Source organism: Solanum stenotomum, chromosome 3 (assembly GCF_019186545.1).
Source record: "Solanum stenotomum isolate F172 chromosome 3, ASM1918654v1, whole genome shotgun sequence".
In the NCBI taxonomy this organism is placed as follows: Eukaryota; Viridiplantae; Streptophyta; class Magnoliopsida; order Solanales; family Solanaceae; genus Solanum; species Solanum stenotomum.
The window spans coordinates 52,269,429-52,293,556 of NC_064284.1; the positions used below are offsets into that span (position 1 = coordinate 52,269,429).

General features: G+C 31.6%; 2 protein-coding genes across 2 annotated transcripts; one reads left to right on the top strand and one right to left on the bottom strand.

Moving 5' to 3' along the window:
* The first annotated feature begins 13,178 nt into the window (after positions 1 to 13,178).
* LOC125858444 (COBRA-like protein 4) lies at positions 13,179 to 15,325 on the top strand. The gene is made up of 7 exons (XM_049538232.1): positions 13,179 to 13,329; positions 13,414 to 13,493; positions 13,600 to 13,840; positions 13,917 to 14,132; positions 14,219 to 14,366; positions 14,434 to 14,711; positions 14,942 to 15,325. Exons 1-7 carry the CDS (start codon positions 13,272 to 13,274, stop codon positions 15,223 to 15,225), a joined length of 1,305 nt encoding a protein of 434 aa, XP_049394189.1. The 5' UTR covers positions 13,179 to 13,271; the 3' UTR covers positions 15,226 to 15,325.
* Positions 15,326 to 16,045: 720 nt separating this feature from the next.
* LOC125859036 (COBRA-like protein 3) lies at positions 16,046 to 18,316 on the bottom strand. Its single transcript, XM_049538781.1, has 5 exons — positions 18,176 to 18,316; positions 17,426 to 17,882; positions 17,177 to 17,336; positions 16,791 to 17,071; positions 16,046 to 16,407 (listed from the first exon to the last, which is right to left on the bottom strand). The coding sequence occupies exons 1-5, from the start codon at positions 18,314 to 18,316 to the stop codon at positions 16,046 to 16,048; spliced, it is 1,401 nt and encodes a 466-aa protein (XP_049394738.1).
* Between the last annotated feature and the right edge of the window lie 5,812 nt (positions 18,317 to 24,128).

A 24,128-nucleotide genomic window follows, 5' to 3' on the forward strand; every position in this document is an offset into this window, starting at 1 on the left:
GAATGATAGAATTATAAGAAAATATATGGTCAATGAGTAATAAAATGTAGCAATTACAAATATATCTTAAATGTGTGACAAGATACACCAAATGAGGGTATTATTTTAATATTTAAATTAATTTCTTTTAAGCATTCAAAGGTAAACTTTGAACTTTGATCAATAGTTAACGAACTTACAATAAAGTCACAAATAGACTTAGGACAATCAAAAAGTTCATAAAAAATTAAATTGAATAAGCATGATAGAAATATAACTCAAAAAAGTGAATAGAGACGAAAAAATACAATATACATATCCTTCTTGAGACTTTAATCATAACAATATAAATGAAAAAAAAAATGCATAATTTTAACACAATTTTTTAGTTTTTGTCTTCACCTTCTCCCCTAACAAATATAAATTCAAGAGTCTTCTTCGTCGGGTCAAACTAAAGCATGAATTAAATAATACAATAATAATATAATTGATCGGCTACTTTAACTATAGAATAAAAATGATAACATTGAATTGGGGTCTCGTGAAACAAAAAGGCAGAACTTATATAGATAAAATGAAGGATACCAAAAGATATCTTAAAGTTTTAAATTAATAGTTGAAAATTATGAATTTGAAAAGTTTGAAAGTTATAGATATTAAGAGAAACAACTAAATAAGTAATTAAATATGAGTTATGAATATAAATATTTTACTATATTAAATTAAAATCTTATAAAATATCTAATTAATTATAGTAATAATCATATCATATTATGCTAAATACTTGATGTGGGAGGTTGTGTATATGCTATACAAATAGAATGTTTAATGATGTTAAAAATTTTCTCCCTCAAATAAAAAAAATTCACTAATTTATTACTTTTTTTATTATAAAAAGTGAATGGGAAGAATTGTTTCGATGGAAAAAAATCATTAATTTAGTACATTAATTTTCATTACGTGGATCAAAAAATTGTTTCATTTATGATTTAGCTGTGGTTATTTCAAGTGTAGATTTTTTACTTATTGCTCATAGTTATTTCATTTTTTTTATTGTTGATTTCTTCCATCTCCCACATTAATAGTAGATGTTGCACAATCTTTTCATATTTTTTAGCAAAAGGGGAGAAAAAATTAGAGAAAATAATATTCAAATATTGTAGATATGTGGGTTAAAAAAAATAAATCTGACCCTTTTATTATTTCATTGTGTTAAATAAATTGAAGTGAAGAATTAAAAATAACAAAAGAAAAATAATACAAAAATGAAATTGTTAGCTATGGTGACGGACGCATGATTTTTTCAATGCTTATTTTTTTTAACATAATCGTTCTTAAAAGAATTGGATAAAAAGTTTTAGTAAAATAGCAACTTCTAACAACTTTCTATGTTCTTTATCTTTAAAAAAAAACTTTCTATGAATATAATTTCTAACAATTTTCTATCAAATATTTTTGTCTTTTAAAGTTTGACTTTGCACCTTCTTATTTTTAGTATTTAGTATAATATAATATAATTATTACTCAGTATTTAATTAATTAGATATTCAATGAAATTTTAATCTAGTATGAGAATAAAATGGTAATTCAACTTTGAATCTTGGAGCTTCCCACTTTTAGTATAACTAGTTCTGGGCACGTGTTTCACACGTGCATACTTAGCATATGGCATTACTTAATGTGTGCTAAAAAAGAATATATACCTAAGCAGGCTAAACTGCATACATACTCTTAAGTATTTTAAACCAAATTTATAGCGTACAACCATGAAATTTAAAGGTGATAGAAGGTGAATGAGATGATTATTTTGATTTCGACATTCAGTAACTCGATATGTTTTTCCATCTCTCAATTTTTTAGCTTTTATTTTCTATTAGTATTCTTGAATTAATATTTATATTTAACCAAAATGTCATGATATAATGATTTTATACACTACTTTAATTATAACTAAATAATTGTAATAAATTTTCACCTTTAGCTCATTATTCTCTACTTTCCTGTGTTTACTTTCTTTCCACGGTTCACAAATATTATCATTCAAGGATAAATGCACAAAAAAATATGTTGCTATTAATTTGGGATCCTATTAAAATTAGATAATGGCTATAATTGTCTCCAAAAGTCCTATATTAACTTTGTCATGGATTTACTCTTTACTATCAAAGATACGGAGAATGATCTAAAATGCCTCTCAAGTATTTGAATTGGTACAAAATTACCCTCTCCACCTTTCGGCTCTAAAATACCCATGGCATCCACCTGTTGACTCAAAAATACCCTCGATGTTCATTATTTTACTCATATTAGTCCTTATTTTCAATAGCATCCTTAAAGTAGAATTATTAAATATTTATTTATTATATTGTTTAATGTGATTTCTCAAATAAATAATAAAAATCATATTTTAAAAATTTTATTTTTATTATAAAACAACATATGATTCATATTTTGACCCGATACACTTGAAAGTAATATTAAAAAAATAATTAATTTCATGAGATCTTCATATTGGCCTATTTTAAATCAACCCCCAATTTATTATAACGTAACTCAACTCATAAATGGAGATCCAACTAAAATTCATATTCACCCTGACTGATTGTCCATCTAAAAAAAATATTTTTTTCATTAATAAAATTTTCTATCAATTATTCAAATGTCTTGTTCATTTTCTATTTTATACCTTTTTTTTATCTCTTATTCTTAATTAGGATATCTGGGACTCAAAATTGAAATGAACTCACATGTCTATATTCTTTTAATTTGTATTAATTGTTATGGTGGGATGAAGGTGGGGATAAGAGAAATAATTATTTTTATTTCTTTATTTTGAATTTTTGGTACACACAGAAGAAAAATGTAATATTTGTACATATTTGCTTAATTAAATCATATTTTATTGAACTAATTATTTCTATATGAATGCATCGCTATTTTCATCCTTTTATTCTCTCTTGTTTGTCATAAATTGAACAAAAAATAATTTTAAATGGCGGACAAGATCCAGACAGAAAAAAAAGAAATGAAATAGATAGGAAGTGAAGGGTGGGGGTGGAGGTGGGTGGAGGTGTAGAGAGTAGATGACTAACTTTTTATTTTTAATTTACAATGAAATTCAAAATCAAGTCAATCACATGAGCTTATATATTACACTCTAACAATTACATATATTCAACAACAAACTCAATATTCATCAATCACAAGTTCCACAGAAAGACACTCACAAGATCAACAACACACAAGATCAAGCTCACCAATGATAAAGATGTGCAATACAATGAAATGCAATGTCAAGTATAGTGATGCATGTCTGTCCTAGTAATACACACCCGCTCTCTCTGTCCGGAACCCATGGGGGACATATTTGTCTATGCATCCGTTGCAGCGCGATACATCTCTCGATAATAGCATCCATCGCGGTGCATGATACGTCCCTCAATATATAGTATTCGTCGTGGCACGCGACACACCCCTCGAAATATAGTATCCGTCGCGGCGCGTCTCACGTCCCTCGAAATGGTACATCCTCTTATCACATAACAATTATCACAACCATGTCTCAGAATAATGCAAATGACATATTCACACAAATAATTAATGAGGTGAGGACCATTTTCATAACATTGCACAATTCACAACAACACAACCGTGATACCACATCAACAATTAATCAATAAGTCTTTCAAACTAGTCTCAACACATCACACACCAATAATTAAGCACATTGTCTTTTATTGCCCTTTTTCCATCATTAGAATTATTCAACATGGACAAGTCAACCCATCACCAAGTCTCGTTTCTCCCCGACACATACCACAAGGAAATACACGATTCTATACACTTAACAAGAGTTTAGAAATTGATCACTCGCCTCAAATAATCGAACAATCACTCCGGTACTTGTGCCTTCCCTTTTCGTTGTACTTCCAACTCAAAGCAATCTATTCACATTAATAATCACAATATGATTTCGAAACTAACAACACCCATTTTCCTATATGTCTAGCCTAGACCCATAAAAACTCACCCAAATCTATAATCAACTTCCTAAATTTTGATGTCAATTGTCAATTAACATGTCAACTCTTTTAATTTTTCCAAATGTGAAGTCTAGGGTTAAGTTTACCTAAAACCCCAATTCATCAAAAATGTTGTAATAATTATATGAGAGATCCGCATCACAGAAGCTAAACATGAAAATAAGTTAGACAGAAATTGGATTGCTGTCAAACTATCCAAATATCATAAACATTTCACACATTCTATCATTATTACACCATGGTTGAATATCATTACATTATTATTATTTTATTATAAAACCTATGATATCAATCCATATATATATTGAATTATTGATCCTAATAGGACAAAAGTAATCAAAGTCACCTGTAGTAATAAGAAATTCTCTACTTCAGTTCACCCTCATTCTAATAGAACAATTATAATATTGGGAATATATACGATCAAAGGAATTCGGCATGAATGTGTGAATAATACAACAACTTCCGTGCGCCGTTTGAAGTTATTTTGAGTTTATGACTCAAACGTACCCCCATTTATCATTAATTTATGAAAAAATTATAGAAATTCCACATTTAAGTTTACTTGTTACCATTATTCTCGATAAGTTTTACAACTCTTCAAAATCCTTCATTTCGCGCATCAGATTAGTGTATCAGCGCTTATATTATTGTATCTCGCGCATTAGATTAATGTATCAATGCTTATATTATTGTATATCGCGCATCAATTAATGTATCAGAGCTATATAAGTGCTGATACATGAGCGATATACAATAATATAAGCATTGATACATTAATCTGATGCGCATGGTACAATAATATAAGCGCTGATACATTAATATGATGCACAAGATACAATAATTTAAGCACTGATACACTAATCTGATGCGTGAAAATGAGGAATTTCTGTAATTATAAACTTTTAAGGGATAAATTGTAATTTTTCCTTAAAAGTATGTGATTTCTGTAATTTGCCCTTAATTTATTTTAATATATGGGCCAAGTAGTATAGGGTATTATATAAAGGGAAAATTGTATATAATATCAAACTATTAATTCAAATTAAATGTTATAAATATAGTTTGATTTAATTGTACCCCATAGAAAACTATTGCTATTTCGCCTCTCTCCTTGTGAATCTCGCTCGCCACTCTCGTTCTCTCCCTCGCCTCTCTCGCTTTTTATACAAACGCAAATGTATAAAATGTGTTTGTGTTTGTATAAAGCGAGAGAAAATTGTATATATACATATATTTTCGTTCCCCTCTCTCCCTTCTCCTAGATCTCACTCGCCACTCTCCCAGATCTCGCTCGCTCACTCGCCTCTCTCACTTTATACAAAAACGCTAATGTATAAAATGTGTTTGTGTTTGTATAAAGCGAGAGAAAATTGTATATATACATATATTTTCGTTCCCATCTGTCCACTCTCCCAGATCTCGCGCCACTCTCTCAGATCTCGCGCCACTCTCCCAGATCTCGCTCGCTCACTCGCCTCTCTCACTTTATACAAACGCAAATGTATACATTGTGTTTGTGTTTGTATAAAGCGAGAGAAAATTGTATATACAAATATAAATGCATATATTTTTGTCCGATACACTTATGATTATACAAATACGATCTTCCCCTGCCCAGTTTTCTTTTGTCTTTCTCTCTTTCTCGCTTTATACAAACACATATTATACAATTGATCTTTTATATATGTATAACAAAGCAGATTATACAGCTGCTTTCTTTTGTATATATATAGCGAAATTATACAACTGCTTTCTTCTGTATATGTATAGCGAAATATACATATTTATGTTTGCTATGAAGCGCAATTATGCAACCTATAACTATAGCATACAAATATGATTTTTGTGTTTGCTATATGTGAAAGTTGCTCTTATATAAATTATAGTCTTGGCCCATTAATCACTTAATAAAATAAGAAAAAATTACAGAAATCCCACCTTTTAGTTTACTTATTACCATTATCCCCTATAAGTTTTACAAATCTCCAAAATCCCTTATTTTTGCGCATCAGATTAGTGTATCAACGCTTATATTATTGTATCTCGTGCATCAGATTAATGTATCAGCGCTTATATTATTGTATCTCACGCATCAGATTAATATATCAGCGCTTATATTATTGTATCTCGCGCATGTATCATCGCTTATATTATTGTATCTCGCGCATCAGATTAATGTATCAATGCTTATATTATTGTATCTGTTTGAGGGATTTCTGTAATTATAAACTTTTAAGGGATATATTGTAATTTTGCCTTAAAAGTATGTGATTTCTGTAATTTGCCCATAAAATAATTATTTAAAACTTACCCACTAATTAAATAATCGTAGTTAAACGAATAATTTAAATTCTCATTTAAATTTTACGGAAAGGGTCTTTTGTGAAAGAGAGATGACTAGTTCTCAAAATGACCTAACGGGTCATTACAAATTCAACTTGTAACTTTGTTATTTTCTACTTCTAACAATATACATGCATATAGATAGACAGATAAAATATGAATCAACCAATTAGGTATATACTCTATTGTAATAAGTAATTTTTAAAATAAAACGATGTGTTTATATCATTTAGAAGTATGCTTGAGTATACAAAAATAAATATTACATACAAAATATCCTATGTTTAAAGCAGTGAACCAATATCAGAAAATCTTAGTAGCTTAGTTGGTTGGTTATCTGAACTTCCACCTTAGCTTGTTGGAGAGGATTCGAGTCCAGACATTGTAATCCTCTCCCCCATTTTCCCTTTCCACCCTCTATTTTTGAGAAGAAAAAAAAAACTTGCTCAAGATAGTTTAGAGGAAATCACAAAATCTTGAACCAGATGAATTTAGTTATTAATGTAAAGTCATACATTCAAGTCACACAAATCATAGAAGTTGAAGGATCAAACACATGCCTTTCCAAATATACGATAACCATGTCATTTAGATAAAAATAATACAAATTTTGTGCTTCATAATTTATTTATAATATAAAGATCATAAGGACTTCAGAAATCTAAAGAAAAGAGTATCATTATTAATATTAGAGTAGAATAAAACCACTTAAATCAAATAGATAAAGACTAACAAAGCTTTACATTGCAGAAATTTCTTGTTTTAGTAAGATATTTGATATAATTGGCATGAAAGAAGTTATGGACCGCTCCTTGTTTGCTGCTTCAACATCATCTGGTGACAATATCTTATTATTTTTAATCATCTCCATGTCGTTCCAAAATTTCTTGAAATAATGAGCCTTGATGATAACAATATCTCTTCAGGTTTCATTTGTACTTTTTCATCTGCTAATCACACTTAACAGTAAATATCGTAGTACTAAACTATTGTATGCATATAAGAAAACCACATAATTATATGCATAAATTCAAGTATAATGATAACAATATATCAGGTTTTTTTTTTTAAAGCAGTGAAATTCAACTAATTTAGGGGGTTATAGAAGAATATTGTAATTAAATTTACCTTTCTTTCAATCACTAGATAAAAAGAAATCCACCTCAATCACAACTATGTGATATAGCATGTGCATTAATTAATGAATAATGAAGGAATATTAATTTATTTAGCTTCTGTGGTTATCTTCATGCATTAGCGGGAAATGGAAGAGTTATTAAACTTAATAAATATAAATGTGATTGTCCTTTGGTATTCATACCATGAATGTGCAATAACTTTTAAGAATCACTTATATAGTAAATATTGTCCTTTTGTATTCATACCATGAATGTGTAGTAGATTTTATGAATCACTTGTATAGTAAATTTACATGTGTGTACAATAATGTTAAGAAATTATTGGCGGACTTAAGGTAAAGTATATATTATAATTGATGTGTATGTATATTTTTGTCCATAAATATATAATAATAGTATTTAAAGAAAATGAACGTATTTATTATAATTATTAATGTGTATTTACATTTTTGTCCATACTATTATGACTTTATAGGGACATTTTCTTAATCCAATTTTTAACTTGGAAGCTTCCCACTTATAATATAACTAGTTTCTGGACACGTGCACCACACGTGTATTCCATGTGAATTTTTATGAATTTGTTAGAACAAAAAAAAAATCTATGAAAATGTACATGGAATGAGTAATTAAATAACAATTTGAGCCCACATAAAAAATACAAATTAAAGAAGTTTAATAGGGAGGAAGTACAAAAAAAAAAAAAAGATACGAAAAATATAATATACACATTCTTCTTAAGATTGTAATCATAGCAATATTCATGAAAAAAAAAATATAGAATCAATACAAAAAATTTCAAGTTCTTGTCGACTCTTTCTCCCTTATAGCCTTCTTCATCGAGTCAAACTAAAGCATGAACCAAATAATACACTAAAGATATAAACTCTTCACTACTCTAACTATAAAATGAAAATGATAACCTTGGGTAGGGATCACATGAACCAAAAAGAGATGGATTTATATAAATAAAAATGGAGGAATACCAAATATATCATAAAACTTTAAATTTAATATTTGGAGGTTATAAATATAAAAAGTAACAATTGAATGATTAGAAAATTGAAAATATTTAATTTAATACGGAAAACTAACTAAATGTTTGAAAACAAAAAAAAAAAACGTACGGTTTAGATAACTGAAGTTTTATGGTTGTTGGAAAATGGGATTGAGCCATTGAAGAGACATAACTCATAGTAATCGATAAATAAAAAATTAACTTTTGAGTTGGATTAATAATTAATAATTAATTAATATATATAATTTATAATATTTTTATAGAGTGTAGTGGTAAAATGGTAATCCAACTTTACATTTTGGAGGTTCCCACTTTAGTAATATATGATATGATATGATATATTAGTATAATATATGATCGCTTAATATATTGAGTTCATAGATGAGTAAGTATTTTGTAAAGTTTAAATGATTTCGCTCCTTTATATTTACACTTAGTTGAGTATATATATAGCTATTATAGTCCTTTCATTCGGTCATTTCGCTTTGGCTACATTACATACCCGTGCATACAATGTACTAATGTTATTCGACCTGCATTGTTTTATGATGCAAATACAAGTGTTCAAGATAATCAACGGGCGCTTCATTGAGATCACTTTGCACTTCTCATTTGAGGGTTTGGTGAGTCCTCCTTGCATTCCGGAGGGCCCTGTTTTTCATTTCATTATTTACTTTGAGGCGTTGAGGCACTATAAGAAAAGTGTGAATTACATGGGGATTTTCATGGGGATTAGTATGAAAATTTGCTGGAAAATAAGTTTCATACGAATTTTCATACTAATCCCCAGGAAAATCCCCATGTAATTCACACTTTTCTTGTAGTGAGGGTTTTGTCCTGACATCCATGTTGAACTTAGAGGCTTCTTAGATAGCTAGAGTTGAGTTGTTTTTCAGAATTTCTTTCTTTAAAGTGTTTTGTGAAATTATGTTTTGCTTAAATGAGTATTTGAGACAGTTGCGTTACATTTTTCTCTTTAAAACATTTAATTTGCTTGAGTCAAATCTTCTACTAAGTAGTCAGCCAGACCGAGGGTTCGCTTGAGAGCCAACAATGGCTCTCGGGTGTCGGCCACATCCAGGGTGTAGGCTCGCGGCATGATAACAACACTTAAATAGGTCAGTTATTCAATTTCCTAATTAGTATGCAAACCAAAATTATTGTTCTTCATTTAGAAATTCTGGCTATAAAAATTCTAGACAACGTTGCTACACTTCAAAAGTATGATTATAGGAACATCAATTGTATGATTTATTGATTATAAATTTGTACCATGTACGTAATAAAATGTTAAACTTTATAAGTTTGTTGTATAAGAGGTATAAAGGTTACAATTTAAAGTGTGACCAATAACAAAGCAAAGGTCACACTTGAAAGTATAGTTTTATTAAATAAAAATATTGCTAATAAGATGCTACAAAGTATGACCGTCATACTTCAACGGCCACGATAATCATGCGTAGATGGTATGACAATACTTCAAAAGCGTGATCTAAAGTCAAAGGTTACGCATCTTTAGGTCATTCCTGAAAAAGCATTACTGAGAGTCAAAAAGTGTAGCCTTTTATCAAAGGCCACACTTTCTACTTGTTTAATTTAGACCACACTTAACAGAGGTGGCTAAAAGTTTAAAATATTGTAGTGCTCCTTCATTTTTAAAAATTATTTACTATTTATTAGTTGTTTATTCTTTGTTAGTTTTATTAATTGTTCAATTGTTGTGTGTGTCTTTTAGTTAGCTAATTTTAAATCTTTTATGTGTCATTTAGCTATTTAAATATATTAATTGTGACTTTTAAATATTATTAGTTTATTAATTATTGTTAGTTGTGTGAGGGTTTGAATTGATAATTTTACTAGATCCTTATGGTTCCCTATCTAGTGTAGTATGCAGATCCTTGTACTAGCATTATTGGGGGGCACAGTTCTGAGCCAACCACATCTGTTTGGGGTGTTTCTATGATGTGTCTCTAGACTTTTGTACTCACATTCTATTATATAACCCTTCATTAGGTTGTCAGTCGCAGTTCATGAAAAACATATATATGATCAGTAAACTCTACTTATTATATTAATAAAATCATTTTAAAAGTTACTTACTAAACATATAAAGTTTTCATCCAAAATTATATAATTCATTCATTGTACTTACAAATTATAACCAGGCCATTCTTTTTTGTAGAAAGGGAGTCATTAGTTTGTATAGATTTTCTAGTTAGTTCAGATTTACTAATATTAGTGGGGAGAAATCTTGCATTTGAATTCTCAAGACTAGTTTTTGGCTTGTCTTGAGAAAGTTAATTGAATGAAGCATTTAATAAAGTCTACAATTAATAAGGGAAAAATGTTTGAAATATATCCGAATTTTGGTCGAAATTGCTGTTACGATACCGAACTTTGGAAAGGACCTTTTAACCCCTGCACTATTAATAGTGTATTTTAAAGGTATATATGTGCCACATGGATATCATAAATATTGCATAATTATAAATAGTAACTTGTCTACGTGGGCACATATATACCTTTAAAATACACTATTAAATATTGTAGGGGATAAAAGGTCCCCCATAAAATTTGATATCGTAACAGCAATTTCGACCAAAATTAAAGTATTTTTCAGACTCTTTTCCCCAATTAATAACATAGTTGGAGTACTGTCTTTGTTTTAGACAAAGACATTCCTACTGTCCCTACCAAACTTATACACTTTACTTACTTTCCTTAAATGTAAAATCTTGTGAAACTCTTCTGACTTTCTCCCTTCTTGTTTCTTACTCCTTCTGTCCACTTTTGATTGTCATGGTTTCTTTTTTTAGAATCAAACTGTAATAACTTTGATTTATATTTTACAATATTTTTTTTTATCATATTGATATGTAAGAAATTGCAATTTACAATACTTTTCGTATAGTTTTTAAATATCTAAATTTTTTGTTTAAAATATTGAATTAACGAAATCTAATTTAATTTTGAAAATTAGTCAAATTGACTTTTAAAAAACGCAATATCACAAATAAAAGCGGACAGAGGTAGTAATTATTAGATACGTGTGCATATATATAAAAAGTCATCATCACCTACTGCATACTTGAAAGTTACTCCTATGGGACTTCTACCAAATCCAACCAAAAAAAAATTCCACTCTATACTAAATTGAAATAATTATGAATTCAAAGATGTAACTGACCAAGGTGGGTCAGAATTATGGAAAATTATATTCAAATTTCAATAGAAATTAAAAATAAAAGTTAGGTAATTTTAGTTTTTTGATTTACTTTAATCGCTTAGGATATAATTATCTAATACATATATACTAGTGAAGGTAACATGTGCTCAATGAAATAATTATGGTATGCACAAATTAATCCATACACAGTAGTACGTTGTTGTGTCTCAGTCTCAAGCAAGAGAGATTTGGCTATATGAAACCGTACTATCTATGTTGCACCATTTAAATTCAATTCATTGCAATATTATATGAAATAAGAATTCAAATATAAAATGCACTAAAAGGTCTCTTATTTTTCTACATGCATACAAATATTTGGTATTACTAAAAGACTCCTATAGAATATCGAACCTAAAGCAAATGTACTTAAAACATAATAGCATCATCATCTACATAAATTTTGCTTTGGACACCGCCATATCATAAATAAAAGAGAAAAAGTATTGGAAGCAATCTTGAATTTGACACAAATTATTAGTTTTGTTCCTAAAGTACTATTGACAACCTTAAAAACACTCATGTGCTACTTGACTAATTAACTTAGATACACCCTTGATATGCCATGTGACATAACAAATGATCTCAAACTCTTATACGAGCATGGAGTTCTGAATAAAAAGCTGAGAGAAATGTTAAAAACACCCCTAAACTTGGCGAGAATTTAGGCATGTATTTCACTCATGTATTTCAAGATCGGGGTGTTTAAGTTCAGTTAGTCAAGTTAAAGAGTGTTTTTAAGGCTGTTAATAGTTCAAGAATGAAACTAATAATTTGCGCTGAGTTTAGGGGTATTTCCAATACTTTTCTTTAAATAATTTTTTTAAAAAACAATTACTAAGAAAGCAAACCTAATAGAGGTAACACTACTAAAAGATCAATATTTTTTCATAGAAAGATTTTCAGTGGCTATTTTCATAGATATTTTGATTAAATTGGTGTGAAAAGAAAAAAAATAGTAATTGTTTCATATGGAAAAATTTGAAAGAATAGTTTGTTTTCCATCATGTATTTTCTCAGTGAGCTAATTGAATGAAAAATGTGCAAAAAATCATGTTCTATAGCATATATTGTTGGGTTAAACAAAAATTTTCTCATTGATTCACGATGGAGGAAACTTTTGTTTCTAGTAGTAGTGTATATATATGTGAGACTAACTTTAACAATTGCTTAGGATGATAACCCAATGATTTTGTTAGAAAAGTTTAAATAATATTTATGTTTGTTACTATGTCATTTGTCAAAGTGTCATCTTGTTTTCACAGGAGAAATGTTACAGTCAAGTTTGAGGCAGAAAAATATGAAGACTCACCAAATCTTTGCTTCAAGATTCAGAAAGGCCAACAACAATATAAAAGACAGTCCCTATGAAGAAAAGGAGATATATAGAGACAACAAACTTTATATATATTTCATTTTTTCTTTGTACCAAATAACCAGTTGGTAAATAACAATTTATCCCCAGTTTTATTGGGATTATTAATCGAGCATCTTTGAGGCCAATATTCTAAAGAAAAATAATGAGGACTTATTTGATCACTCTAGTTGGCCTTTTGTTTGTGTTATTTTCATATGCAGGTTAGATTCAATTAATTGTATTCATGTTACTTTATTTTTGTTGTATGTTGTAAAAATTAATTAGTATGTGGATGAATGTTGCAGCTGCTTATGATCCATTGGATCCCAATGGGAACATAACTATTAAATGGGATGTCATGTCTTGGACTCCTGATGGCTATGTTGTAAGTTTCCTTTCCTTAAAGAAATTAAATCCATTATCTGAAACATTTTTGTGTCCAATACAACCAATCAAATTTAGATTCTGAGTCTGTGTCTGCTCGCTCGTAGGCTGTGGTAACGATGAACAACTTTCAAATGTACCGACACATTATGAGCCCTGGGTGGACATTAGGCTGGACATGGGCTAAGAAAGAAGTGATATGGACTATGATTGGTGCTCAAGCTACAGAACAAGGTGATTGCTCCAAATTCAAAGGAAACATCCCGCATTGTTGCAAGAAGACTCCCACTGTTGTAGATATGCTCCCTGGAGTACCTTATAACCAACAATTTACCAATTGTTGTAAAGGTGTGTGTGTTAATATTAAGAACAAATTTATTCAAACTAGATTGGTCGACTCACAATTCGTCCTTTAATTTTGAAGGTGGAGTTTTGGCTTCTTGGGGCCAAGATCCTCAATCTTCTGTCTCTGCTTTTCAAGTTAGTGTTGGCCAAGCTGGTACCACAAACAAGACTGTAAAACTCCCCAAGAACTTCACTTTGCTTGGACCTGGACCAGGTTACACTTGTAGTCCTGCAAAGATTGTTCCGCCCACCAAATTCTTCACACCTGATCTAAGAAGGAAAACTCAAGCACTCAGTAAGTTTTACTTCATCAAATACACTTGCTTCTTTCTTACTCCACGTGTGTGTTACAAGTGATCATTTTCTTGTAATCCTGTGCAGTGACATGGAATGTAACATGCACATACTCTCAGTTTGTAGCCCAAAAACACCCAAAATGTTGTGTCTCCATCTCAACTTTCTACAATGAAACCATCACTTCTTGTCCTTCTTGTGCTTGCGGTTGTGAGAACAGACACAAATGCATCAAGTAAGTCCCTCGTGATTATTTTTACAGTCAGTTAAAGATTACTGATTCTCTCGTGACACAAACACAGGAGCGATTCCAAGCTACTCAGTATGGTGGGGGTAAACACTCCACGAAAAGACAATGCACCATTACTACAGTGCACACAACATATGTGCCCCGTTAGAATCCATTGGCATGTGAAACTCAACTACAAGGAATATTGGAGAGTCAAGATTACTCTTACCAACTTCAATTACAGGGTCAATTACACACAATGGACTCTTGTTGCTCAACATCCAAATCTTAACAATGTAACTCAAGTTTTTAGCTTTGATTACAAGCCTCTTGTTCCATATCAATCGATAAGTAAGTTCTTTGAAATATATCAATATAAGAGCTAATTTCACTTGTGACTACCCACTATAACAGTGAAGTCACAAAACAATCTTAGTCATACTAGGTAAAGTTCAGTTACTTTAACGTGACAAATAAATAATCTTGTGACTTTACTATTATAGCTAGCTAGTGAAATTAATCTTATATGCAAAAAGTAGCATGGTGTGGAAAAGATGTTAACAAAACTTCTCGTACTGCAGATGACACAGGTATGTTCTACGGTATGAAGTTCTACAATGACTTACTTATGGAAGCAGGGCCAGCTGGAAATGTTCAATCAGAAGTGCTTCTCCAGAAAGATAAGGATACTTTTACCCTTAAACAAGGATGGGCATTTCCTCGAAAAGTATACTTCAATGGCGATGAATGCATGCTACCACCGCCAGATACTTATCCATACTTACCCAATTTTGCCCACCAGAATCTGGTTGCTTTTTCGACATTGTTTTGTTCTATGCTTTTGATTTTACTTGTTCTGTTTTGATCATTTCTCTAGTTTGTGAACAAGTACAAATTTTGAAGCCAAGCAACCATTTCAGTTGTATCGGTAATACAGGTATTTGAAAAGTCTTTGATAGAAGAAAATGTCATGAACTTGTATTACTGCAATCTAGAGTATTTGAGCATGCTGGTTCATGACAAGCAGTGCAACTATATTAAAAACTTTGTTCATATCAGTTCAATGGTCCCCGAATGCTAGAAACTGTTTAAATCTAATACTTCATAAGACATTGCAAAATGTTGTATATAACAAAGAAAACACGAGAGAAATTGAAGAATGCTTTATCTCAATTTGTTGATTTAATACATACGATTACATTTGGTATTTATACAAAATAGAAATAAGAGATAAAAGGAAGCAAATTATTCTACAGTTAATGTTAATCCTACCAAGCATTCTAGGTAATATTCTCTAGTTAATGCTATACAATATTCTGAGTTCACGTGAACCTAGTAGGTTTTGCCTAAACCATGTATTTGTATTAAGAAATTTACCAAGTATCTTAAAATACTTAACTATGAATTCTATTATCATTGTATATTAACTCGAGGTTGTTATAGACTTGTAGGAAGCCATAAACTGCAAATCCTAAATTCCTTTGAGTTGCACCATATAGAACAAAAAAAAAAATGGTTTAAGAAGCATTCAACTCCATTTGAACAAGAATTTAAGAAACAAGAATTTGAAGCTCTATCTAATCTTAAATGGTCTTTATTTCAAACAGCTCTAGGAACACTATGAGCTTGAGAAAAATACAAAATAATATGATTTTAGCATTGTAAGGAAAACATGTGATACACTACTAATAGAGAGCATAAGACTTGTATGTGTTAGCAAAGAAGAATGTCATAGAGAACATAACTGTTACTACTAATTTAAGCAAAGAGACCTTCCACTGGGAAGCAGCATTCGGCATATGTGGATCTGCATCAGGAGGTGGCATGGCTGAAACATCGTTTGACAAATGTGGATATGCCTCAGAAGGTGGCATGATGCAGTTATCACCATTGAAATAAACTCTGCGAGGGAAAGCCCATCCCTTATCTAATGTTAAATTTGATGTATCTTTTCGGAGTAGAAGTTCGAACTGGACATTTCCTGAAGGACCAGGTTGCACAAGTAGATCATTGGAGGATTTAACTCCCCATAACATTGCAGTATCATCTGAGAAAAAGGTCAGGAGTTTAGTCATATATATGGAAACTAACTCAATAGAGTAATATTCCAACCAAAAGAATGGCAACAAGTCAAGATGTTTATTGGAAATTTAAGCACAAAATGCAAATAACGAGTTTAACAGATTCATAATTAAGTGAAATATTATTTCTTAGTGCTGTCTCATTGGTACAATGCATGCTACTGAAGCGAGGTGTAGTGCTCAGCCTATTTCACAGCTAGCTATAGGGCTTAAGTGCACCTTAAGCGATCGTTTGATACATAACTCTGATTCTAGATTAAAGTACGGGGCAGCTGTGCAAATCTATCTAATGTCTAAGTAGTAACTGTTTTTTTAGGTAACACATTTTATAATTAGATAGAGAACTTACTTATCTGATCTCCATAAGGAGTTAATGACTTATAATTGATGTTGAAAACCTGAGTGATGTTATCAAGGTTGGAATGTTGGACAATTAAGTTCCATTGTGAGTAATTCATATGGTAATTGAAGTTTGTTATAGTGATTTTAACCCTCCAATAATCCTTGTAGTTGAGCGTCACATGCCAATGAATCCCAACTGGACACATATGATCTGTGCACTGGACCAAAGGGGTAAAGTTGTTCTTTCCATGGTCCGAAACAATTGAAGCTAGGTGCGGCTTTTCTGCCCTACAAGAAAACAAAGGGGAAGTATACCGATAGTAAATTACAAAGGAATTCGAACAATTAAGGTGTGACCTAAAAAAATTGAAGAATATATATACTAAGACATACTCCACACAACTTCCCGGTTTAGTGCCATTATTCTTGCAGCCACAAGAACATGTAGGACATGGTACAATTGTGTCATTGTATAACGACGATATGGAGACACAACATGTAGGCTTATTCTGAGCCATGAATTGTGAGTATGTGCATGTGACATTCCAAGTCACTGTCATTAACAACAGAGAGTTTTAAAGTTAGCCTGTATGAAACTGCATCTTATAAATGAGCATGATATTAAAGTTCTAATTAGCTTACTCATAGCCTGTGTCACTCTTCTCCCATCTGGAGTAAAAAATTTAGTTGGTTTAACAATTTTAGCAGGTCCACAAGTATATCCAGGTCCTGGTGCATTTAAGGTGAAGTTCTTAGGTATTCTAACTGTATTGTTGGTTGTTCCAGCAGAACCGACACTGAGTTGGAATGAACTAATGGAATTTGAAGGATCCTGGCCCCATGAGTTGACAACTCCTCCCTTGCAACAATTTGCAATCTGCTGGTTGTGAGGAGTTTCAGGCAACAAGTCGATAACTGTTGGATCCTTCTTACAGCAATGGGGAATATCTCCTTTGAATTTTGAGCAATTACCTTGCTCCGTAGTCTGACTTCCCAGCATGCTCCATATCACCTCATCCTTTGCCCATGTCCATTTCAAACTCCAGCCTGGTGGTTGGATATGCCTATACTGCTGGAAGTTGTTTATAGTCACCACAGCCTGTCCAAATAACCATAATGATTAATGACAAGTCCATTTGACGTTTTAGAAAAGTAGGAGTTACCTTGTTTTCCAAATGTACCTTACTGTGGTAGAGTGTTAATTAAGTGAGACGTTTAAAAAGGATATATAGCTTAGTGACTTAGTAGGTCATATACTACTCATATGACTAGGGCATGGCTATTTTAAATGTCTTTCATAAGTGTGCAAAAACGTTAAAAGACAGATAATATGAAGATCGAGAGGTACGTAGTCCGAACTCCTAGTATGTATGGAAGAGCTAACGAACTTACGACATATCCATCTGGTGTCCAGCTGATGACATCCCATTTTATTGTGATGTTCCCATTGGGATCAAATGCATCAAACGCATCTGGAATAAAAATGCAAGAGATGGTAATACAAACACACAAAGAAAAACTTAATACATGCATGTTGTGCCTGGTGGATCATAATTATTACAAAGACAAATGGAAGAAAGTTTAATGATTTGCTAATATCTCATTTTAGCTACTAAAGTCTCACACACATTGGCTCTAATATATGTAATTTTCCCCTTCATGCACTTTTCCTCTGGAAAAAAGGGGAAAAATCAATCAGAAAAAACATTAAAGATCTACTTTTGAGCTTCAAATTTCTCTATATAGAAGGCCAAAGTTATAGTCAATTGATTTTTCTTCCTTGATAAGAAATACATAATGTTTAAAATCATAGGTCAAACTCTCTGCTCTTGTTGTGTTTGGTATAACACAAGTCATTTCTCTAGAAAATGCTTTCCAATGTTTGGTTAGTTAAATAGAAACTATTTTTTTGAAAAACTAATAATAATGATAGCAAGAGAGTTTTTAGATATATAGTACAGTCTTTAGTACTAAAGATTATTAATAATGTATAACTGTTAGTAGAAGCAAGCAATAAGAAATTAAAAGTTAAAATATTTATATATATGTAAGAGAAATGACATTCACACATAAAATTAAGGGAGTCATAATTTGATGGATTTTCCTTGAAAAAAATTTCATGCATGTAACCAAACACCAGAAAATCACTGATCCATTTTCTTGAAAAATGACACGAACTCGCATCCTTAGAGTTTGGAGTTAATATCTTAAAAGGTCACTCAACTTTGAAAATTTATCTAGTAAAATCATTAAACTTTATTTTGTATCAATAAAATCACTCAACATAGATTTTTGTATCAATAAAATCACTCAACTTAATTTATTATATCACCATTCATTTTCTCTCCTAGATCAAGTTTCCAGTCAATCATTATAACCATCACACAAAATCAAAAACAAAATCATTGTCCGATTTGGAGAAGAAATTACAATTCAGCCGAGTAATTGACAGAACAAAAATGGATGAACATTTTATATATTTGAAAAGTTAAAATTAATATTCAGATTTAAAAAAAGTATATGAATTTTTTTTTTGTTGGATAATTCATAAATAAATCCAGATGTTACCCAAAAGCATCAATACTTCTGTTTGGGCATACTGAATTAAAATCGAAGAAAGCCTTGATGCTCAGAAAGATATTGTTACTATACTGAATTTAATATATACTCATTAATGCACTGTTCAAATTTCATATTTTCGACAGTTTTCTTTCCTCAACTTCTCAGCCATCAGAATTCAGATTGAATCTAATAGAAAAATAATTATTGTTGTTGCCCGCTAATTGCTATTGCTACCGTAAGGCAGAGGATTCTTGTTAATAGTTAATGCCATGATATAATTTTCACTAATTAAGTTTATCAGTAAGAAATTCTTAATAGTTTTATTTAATTATATTTATTTATGAAATTCATATTTATATGGCATAAACATAATTTATAATGCTTTGTCATTTTTTTTTAATGATAAATTTGGTTAAGTGATTTTATTCATATAAAAATTTAAGTGAGTGATTTTATTGATACAAAATAAAGTTCAATAACTCTATTAGATAAATTCTCTAAGTTGAATGACCTTTTTGAGATATTAACTCTTAGAGTTTATATACAATTATTTATCAAGAACCAATTGTTAGACTCTGATTTAAAAATAGAATTGAATTAAAGTGTGTGTTCAAACCTGTTGAGTAATAGCAAAAGAAGAGTAATAGTAGTACAGAAGTGGCATTCAACTTTGAAGGAGATCTGAAGAACTTCATTATTCCTGCTGAATAAACTTCCAGAGTCAAACTCAATAGGTTATTGAAGCAAGAGACAAATTAATTAAAGTTTATAATGGTGGTGAATGGCAAGTGATTAATTCCATTCTCACATGCCATGTTACTATTTGACTTCAAATTCTGTATATTAAGGGTATATAATTTTTTTATAGCCATAATGTAAATATGCCCCTTTCAACTTGGCCCCATCTGACATATATGCCTTCTAATTTTGAATGTGTGCAATTAGAAATTTAAATTTGTATAAAATTAAATAATTAGACACATGTATCCTTTTAAATTTAAATATTTTTTTATTGAATGAATGTATAATACAATTATTCATCTTTCTTAAAAATAAATTGAAATATTTAGTTAAAATATTATGATCTAATGTATTCTAAAATTAGAAATAAATTATGATTTCAAAAATAAAATAGTTGTCAAATAAATGTTTATTTATGTATAACTGAGTATAGTTGTTAAGAAAAAGTTTCATGGTAAGAGTTCATCCACATTCGGGGTTTATATTATATTAAGGAAAAATTAGGAGACTAAGCAAACATATACTACTTAATTATTTAACATAGATATTCATATAGTTTGAATAATTTATTGTTCTCCACTGACCTTTAACCGTATTTATGTGGGTGTCACGACCTCGATCATCGTGATTGGCACCCACACTAACTCTCCGGTGGGAGAACCACTACTACAACCCAACCAAGCAACTACTCTAAAAACTACTAAGTATAAGAAAGCAGTTAAGTTCTAAGGAAAGAAATAGAGTTCCCATAAACTCTAACAAAACTCTAACAATAACTAAACAATGCGGAAGAAATAACCTAGAACCTGATAATCAATGTACCAAAACATCTAAAGTTCAACAAGTCTAAACAAGAAGGGATGCAACTCCAATCTAATGAACTAATAAACTAATTAGAACATAGTCTAAGTCTGGAAATGGTGGACATACATGAAAGAGAACCCATAGCTGCCCAGAAGAATTGGCTCACCCTTGAATTCGAAGGATCACTGATCTCCTTAGCGAGGTCTGTCAATAGCCGCTTGAAGATGCCCTGTACTCAACAAAAATAAAAGCAAGTGCAGTATCAGTGCACAACTACAGTGTACTGGTAGTATCACGCGTCTATCCCACTAAGTGTAACATAAGCAAGTCAATACAACATTATAAACATGCAAAATACCGAACATATACAATATCGATTATCACATACTCAACAATATACACAATTATGACAAGTTATTAGTCCTCTCATGGAACCCAAACCCAAACAATTAGCATATCGAAACGTGGTACCCGATCCCATAATTATGTCGAAACATGGCAACCTATCCCATAGTTATGCCGGAACGTGGCAACTGATTCATGTTAGTTATGCCGGAACGTGACAGGCGATTCATTCAACACACCACAATCACAATCACAAGTATCTTCTCAAGTTCATACCAACAAGTCATGATTCATGGCATTCATCTATCTCATTTACAACAAGTGTGACCAATCATGCAAGATTCGCATACATGCAAGCATAATAATGAAGCAAGAACAAACATACATCGCACAATCATAGAATCACAACCATCACCTACCTCGAAACAAGTTTGAAACCCTAAGAAACTTGATCCTTCCCTTTCCGGATTGGTTCCGCTTGTTCTTGGTCTACTAACAATCAATATAATACGTGAATCAATAAACAATCACTAATTACCCGACTTACTAATAATTCTATGAACCCTAGATCAAACCCATGATCCCAATTATCCCAACTAAGACTGTTTCCACCATATAATCTAGATCAAAACCCTCCCCCATCATTAATTACCCATTCTATTACATTCTACGGATCGAAAAATGGATTCGGGGAGTGAAAAACTTACTTTTAGCCTCAAGAATGGTGAAAAACTGTTAGGAGTTGCCTGTGGTTCGTTCCTTAGCTCTAAAAATTGAAAAGTGCAAAATAAGGTTGTTTAGGGGTTTATTTACGACTTTAAGTCACTCAAACCCGCCACATCGACCCTCACCTCGCTGTAGCGGCCTCGCCAGAACGGCAGAAACTCCTGCCAAGGCAGCTTGCACGAACTAGTGAGCTATTTAAAGGATTTCAAGGCCCCCATTTCACAACACACCTCTAACAAATGACCTTCAGAAAATACCCTTTACGCTAAGATCGATTTCGGGAGTTCTACTCGCCCGAATTTAATTTCGTAAAGTCGTACGGATTCCTTAACGAGTTATCTATCCACTCATGAGCTCAAAAACATAAATGATCCACCTAATTGTTACCGGATTTCCCTACACCTTAATGACTCTGATTTCGTCCAAATCTGGATTAGGTTGGGAAATTTCAAGTTACTACGAAAAAGTTTTCCAACTTAAAATTTTTCCCTGTTGGCTTTTCTATAACGACGGAACCCGGTCGTTACAGTAGATACTAATTTACCCATCACTCATCCCTGAGTGACAAACTTAGGAAAAATAGGCTAAGGAAGGAATTGAGTAGTACCTGAATCGACGAACAATTGGGGATACTTGTCTCGCATGTCCTTCTCGATTTCCCAAGTAGCTTTCTCAATTGGACGATTGTGTCCCACTTAATGATATAATCCCCGTCACCATGATACCTCATCAACATGGACACATGAAATATCGGGTGCACACTCGATAGATTAGGAGGTAACGCCAATCTATACACTACCGATCCTACACATTCAAGAACCTTAAAGGGACCAGTGTATCGCAGACTTAGCTTACCTTTCTTACCAAATCTCATCACCCCTTTCATGGGTGATACCTTAAGAAGAACATTTTCACCGGATTAGAACGCCATGTCTCTTATCTTATGATCTGCATACTTTTTTCTGTCTACTCTAGGCTACTAAAAGTTTAGCTTGAATACTCCTCACCTTATCTTGAACATTTTTCACTAAATCAACCCCCAAAGGTTTCACGTCGCCAACCTCAAACCATCTTATGGATGATCTACTTCCCTTCCCATATAATGCCTCAAGCGGTGCCATATCAATGCTGGAGTGATAACTGTTATTATAAGAGAATTCACACAAAGGTAAAAACTTATCCCAATGCCCTCCAAAATCAATCACACATGCCCTCAACATGTCTTCAAATACTTGAATAGTCCTCTACGATTGTCCTTGCGTCTGTGGATGGAAGGCTATACTAAAAGTGAGTTGTGTGCCCAATTCATCATGCAATTTCCTCCAAAATTTGGATGTGAATTGGGTACCATGGTCTGAGATGATAGAAAGGGGCACCCCATTGAAACGACCACAAAAATGCCCGAAAATGTGCTTCGGAAACACCTATAATTGTAATTTCCATATATCTCAAAATCCGTGCATGATTTCGGAAATTCGACTTCATATTCTTATTTAGGGGGTAAAATTGAGTGGGAAATGGGTCTAACCCGAATTTTAGAGCAACCGTATCAAAATTCGAAAATCACAAAAAATGCGATTTTCAGGGTCAAATTTAAAGGGGCATATCTCTTAGTACACAAGGAACTGGAAGGGCTACTACCAATTAAATTAAAGCCCTTTGAGTTATCTTTCCAATGCAATTGGTTTCACCTCATTCCGAGTTAGGATGAAGGAGTTATGACAATTTTCGTAAAACCTGTACAGGCAGAATTTCAATTTCCAGTAAGCTTAGTTACTGTAGCGGGCTGGACGTTTTTCTTTTATAAAAAAGAGGATTGTCCCATACTTAGTTATATTTCTTTCTAGCTTCAAAACACTCAAAAACACTCTCTAATCCCTCTCCAAAATTCCACCAAGATCTTCAACCAATTCAAACATCTCAAGTTCTACTTCCGGATTCAAGACTCAATCTCAAGCATCAATTCTCCATTCCAATCTTCATCAAGGATTCTCCAAAGTTGAGGTATGTGGGTTGATTGTGGAAACCTTCCTTTCCACAAGTCCAACCATTTATCCTCTATTTTACTTCAAGTTTATGGGTCCTTATGATCATTTATGAACTCTTGAATTATGGAATTACTACTACACATTCTATTATGGTCTATTTTTGCATATTATCATGAAAT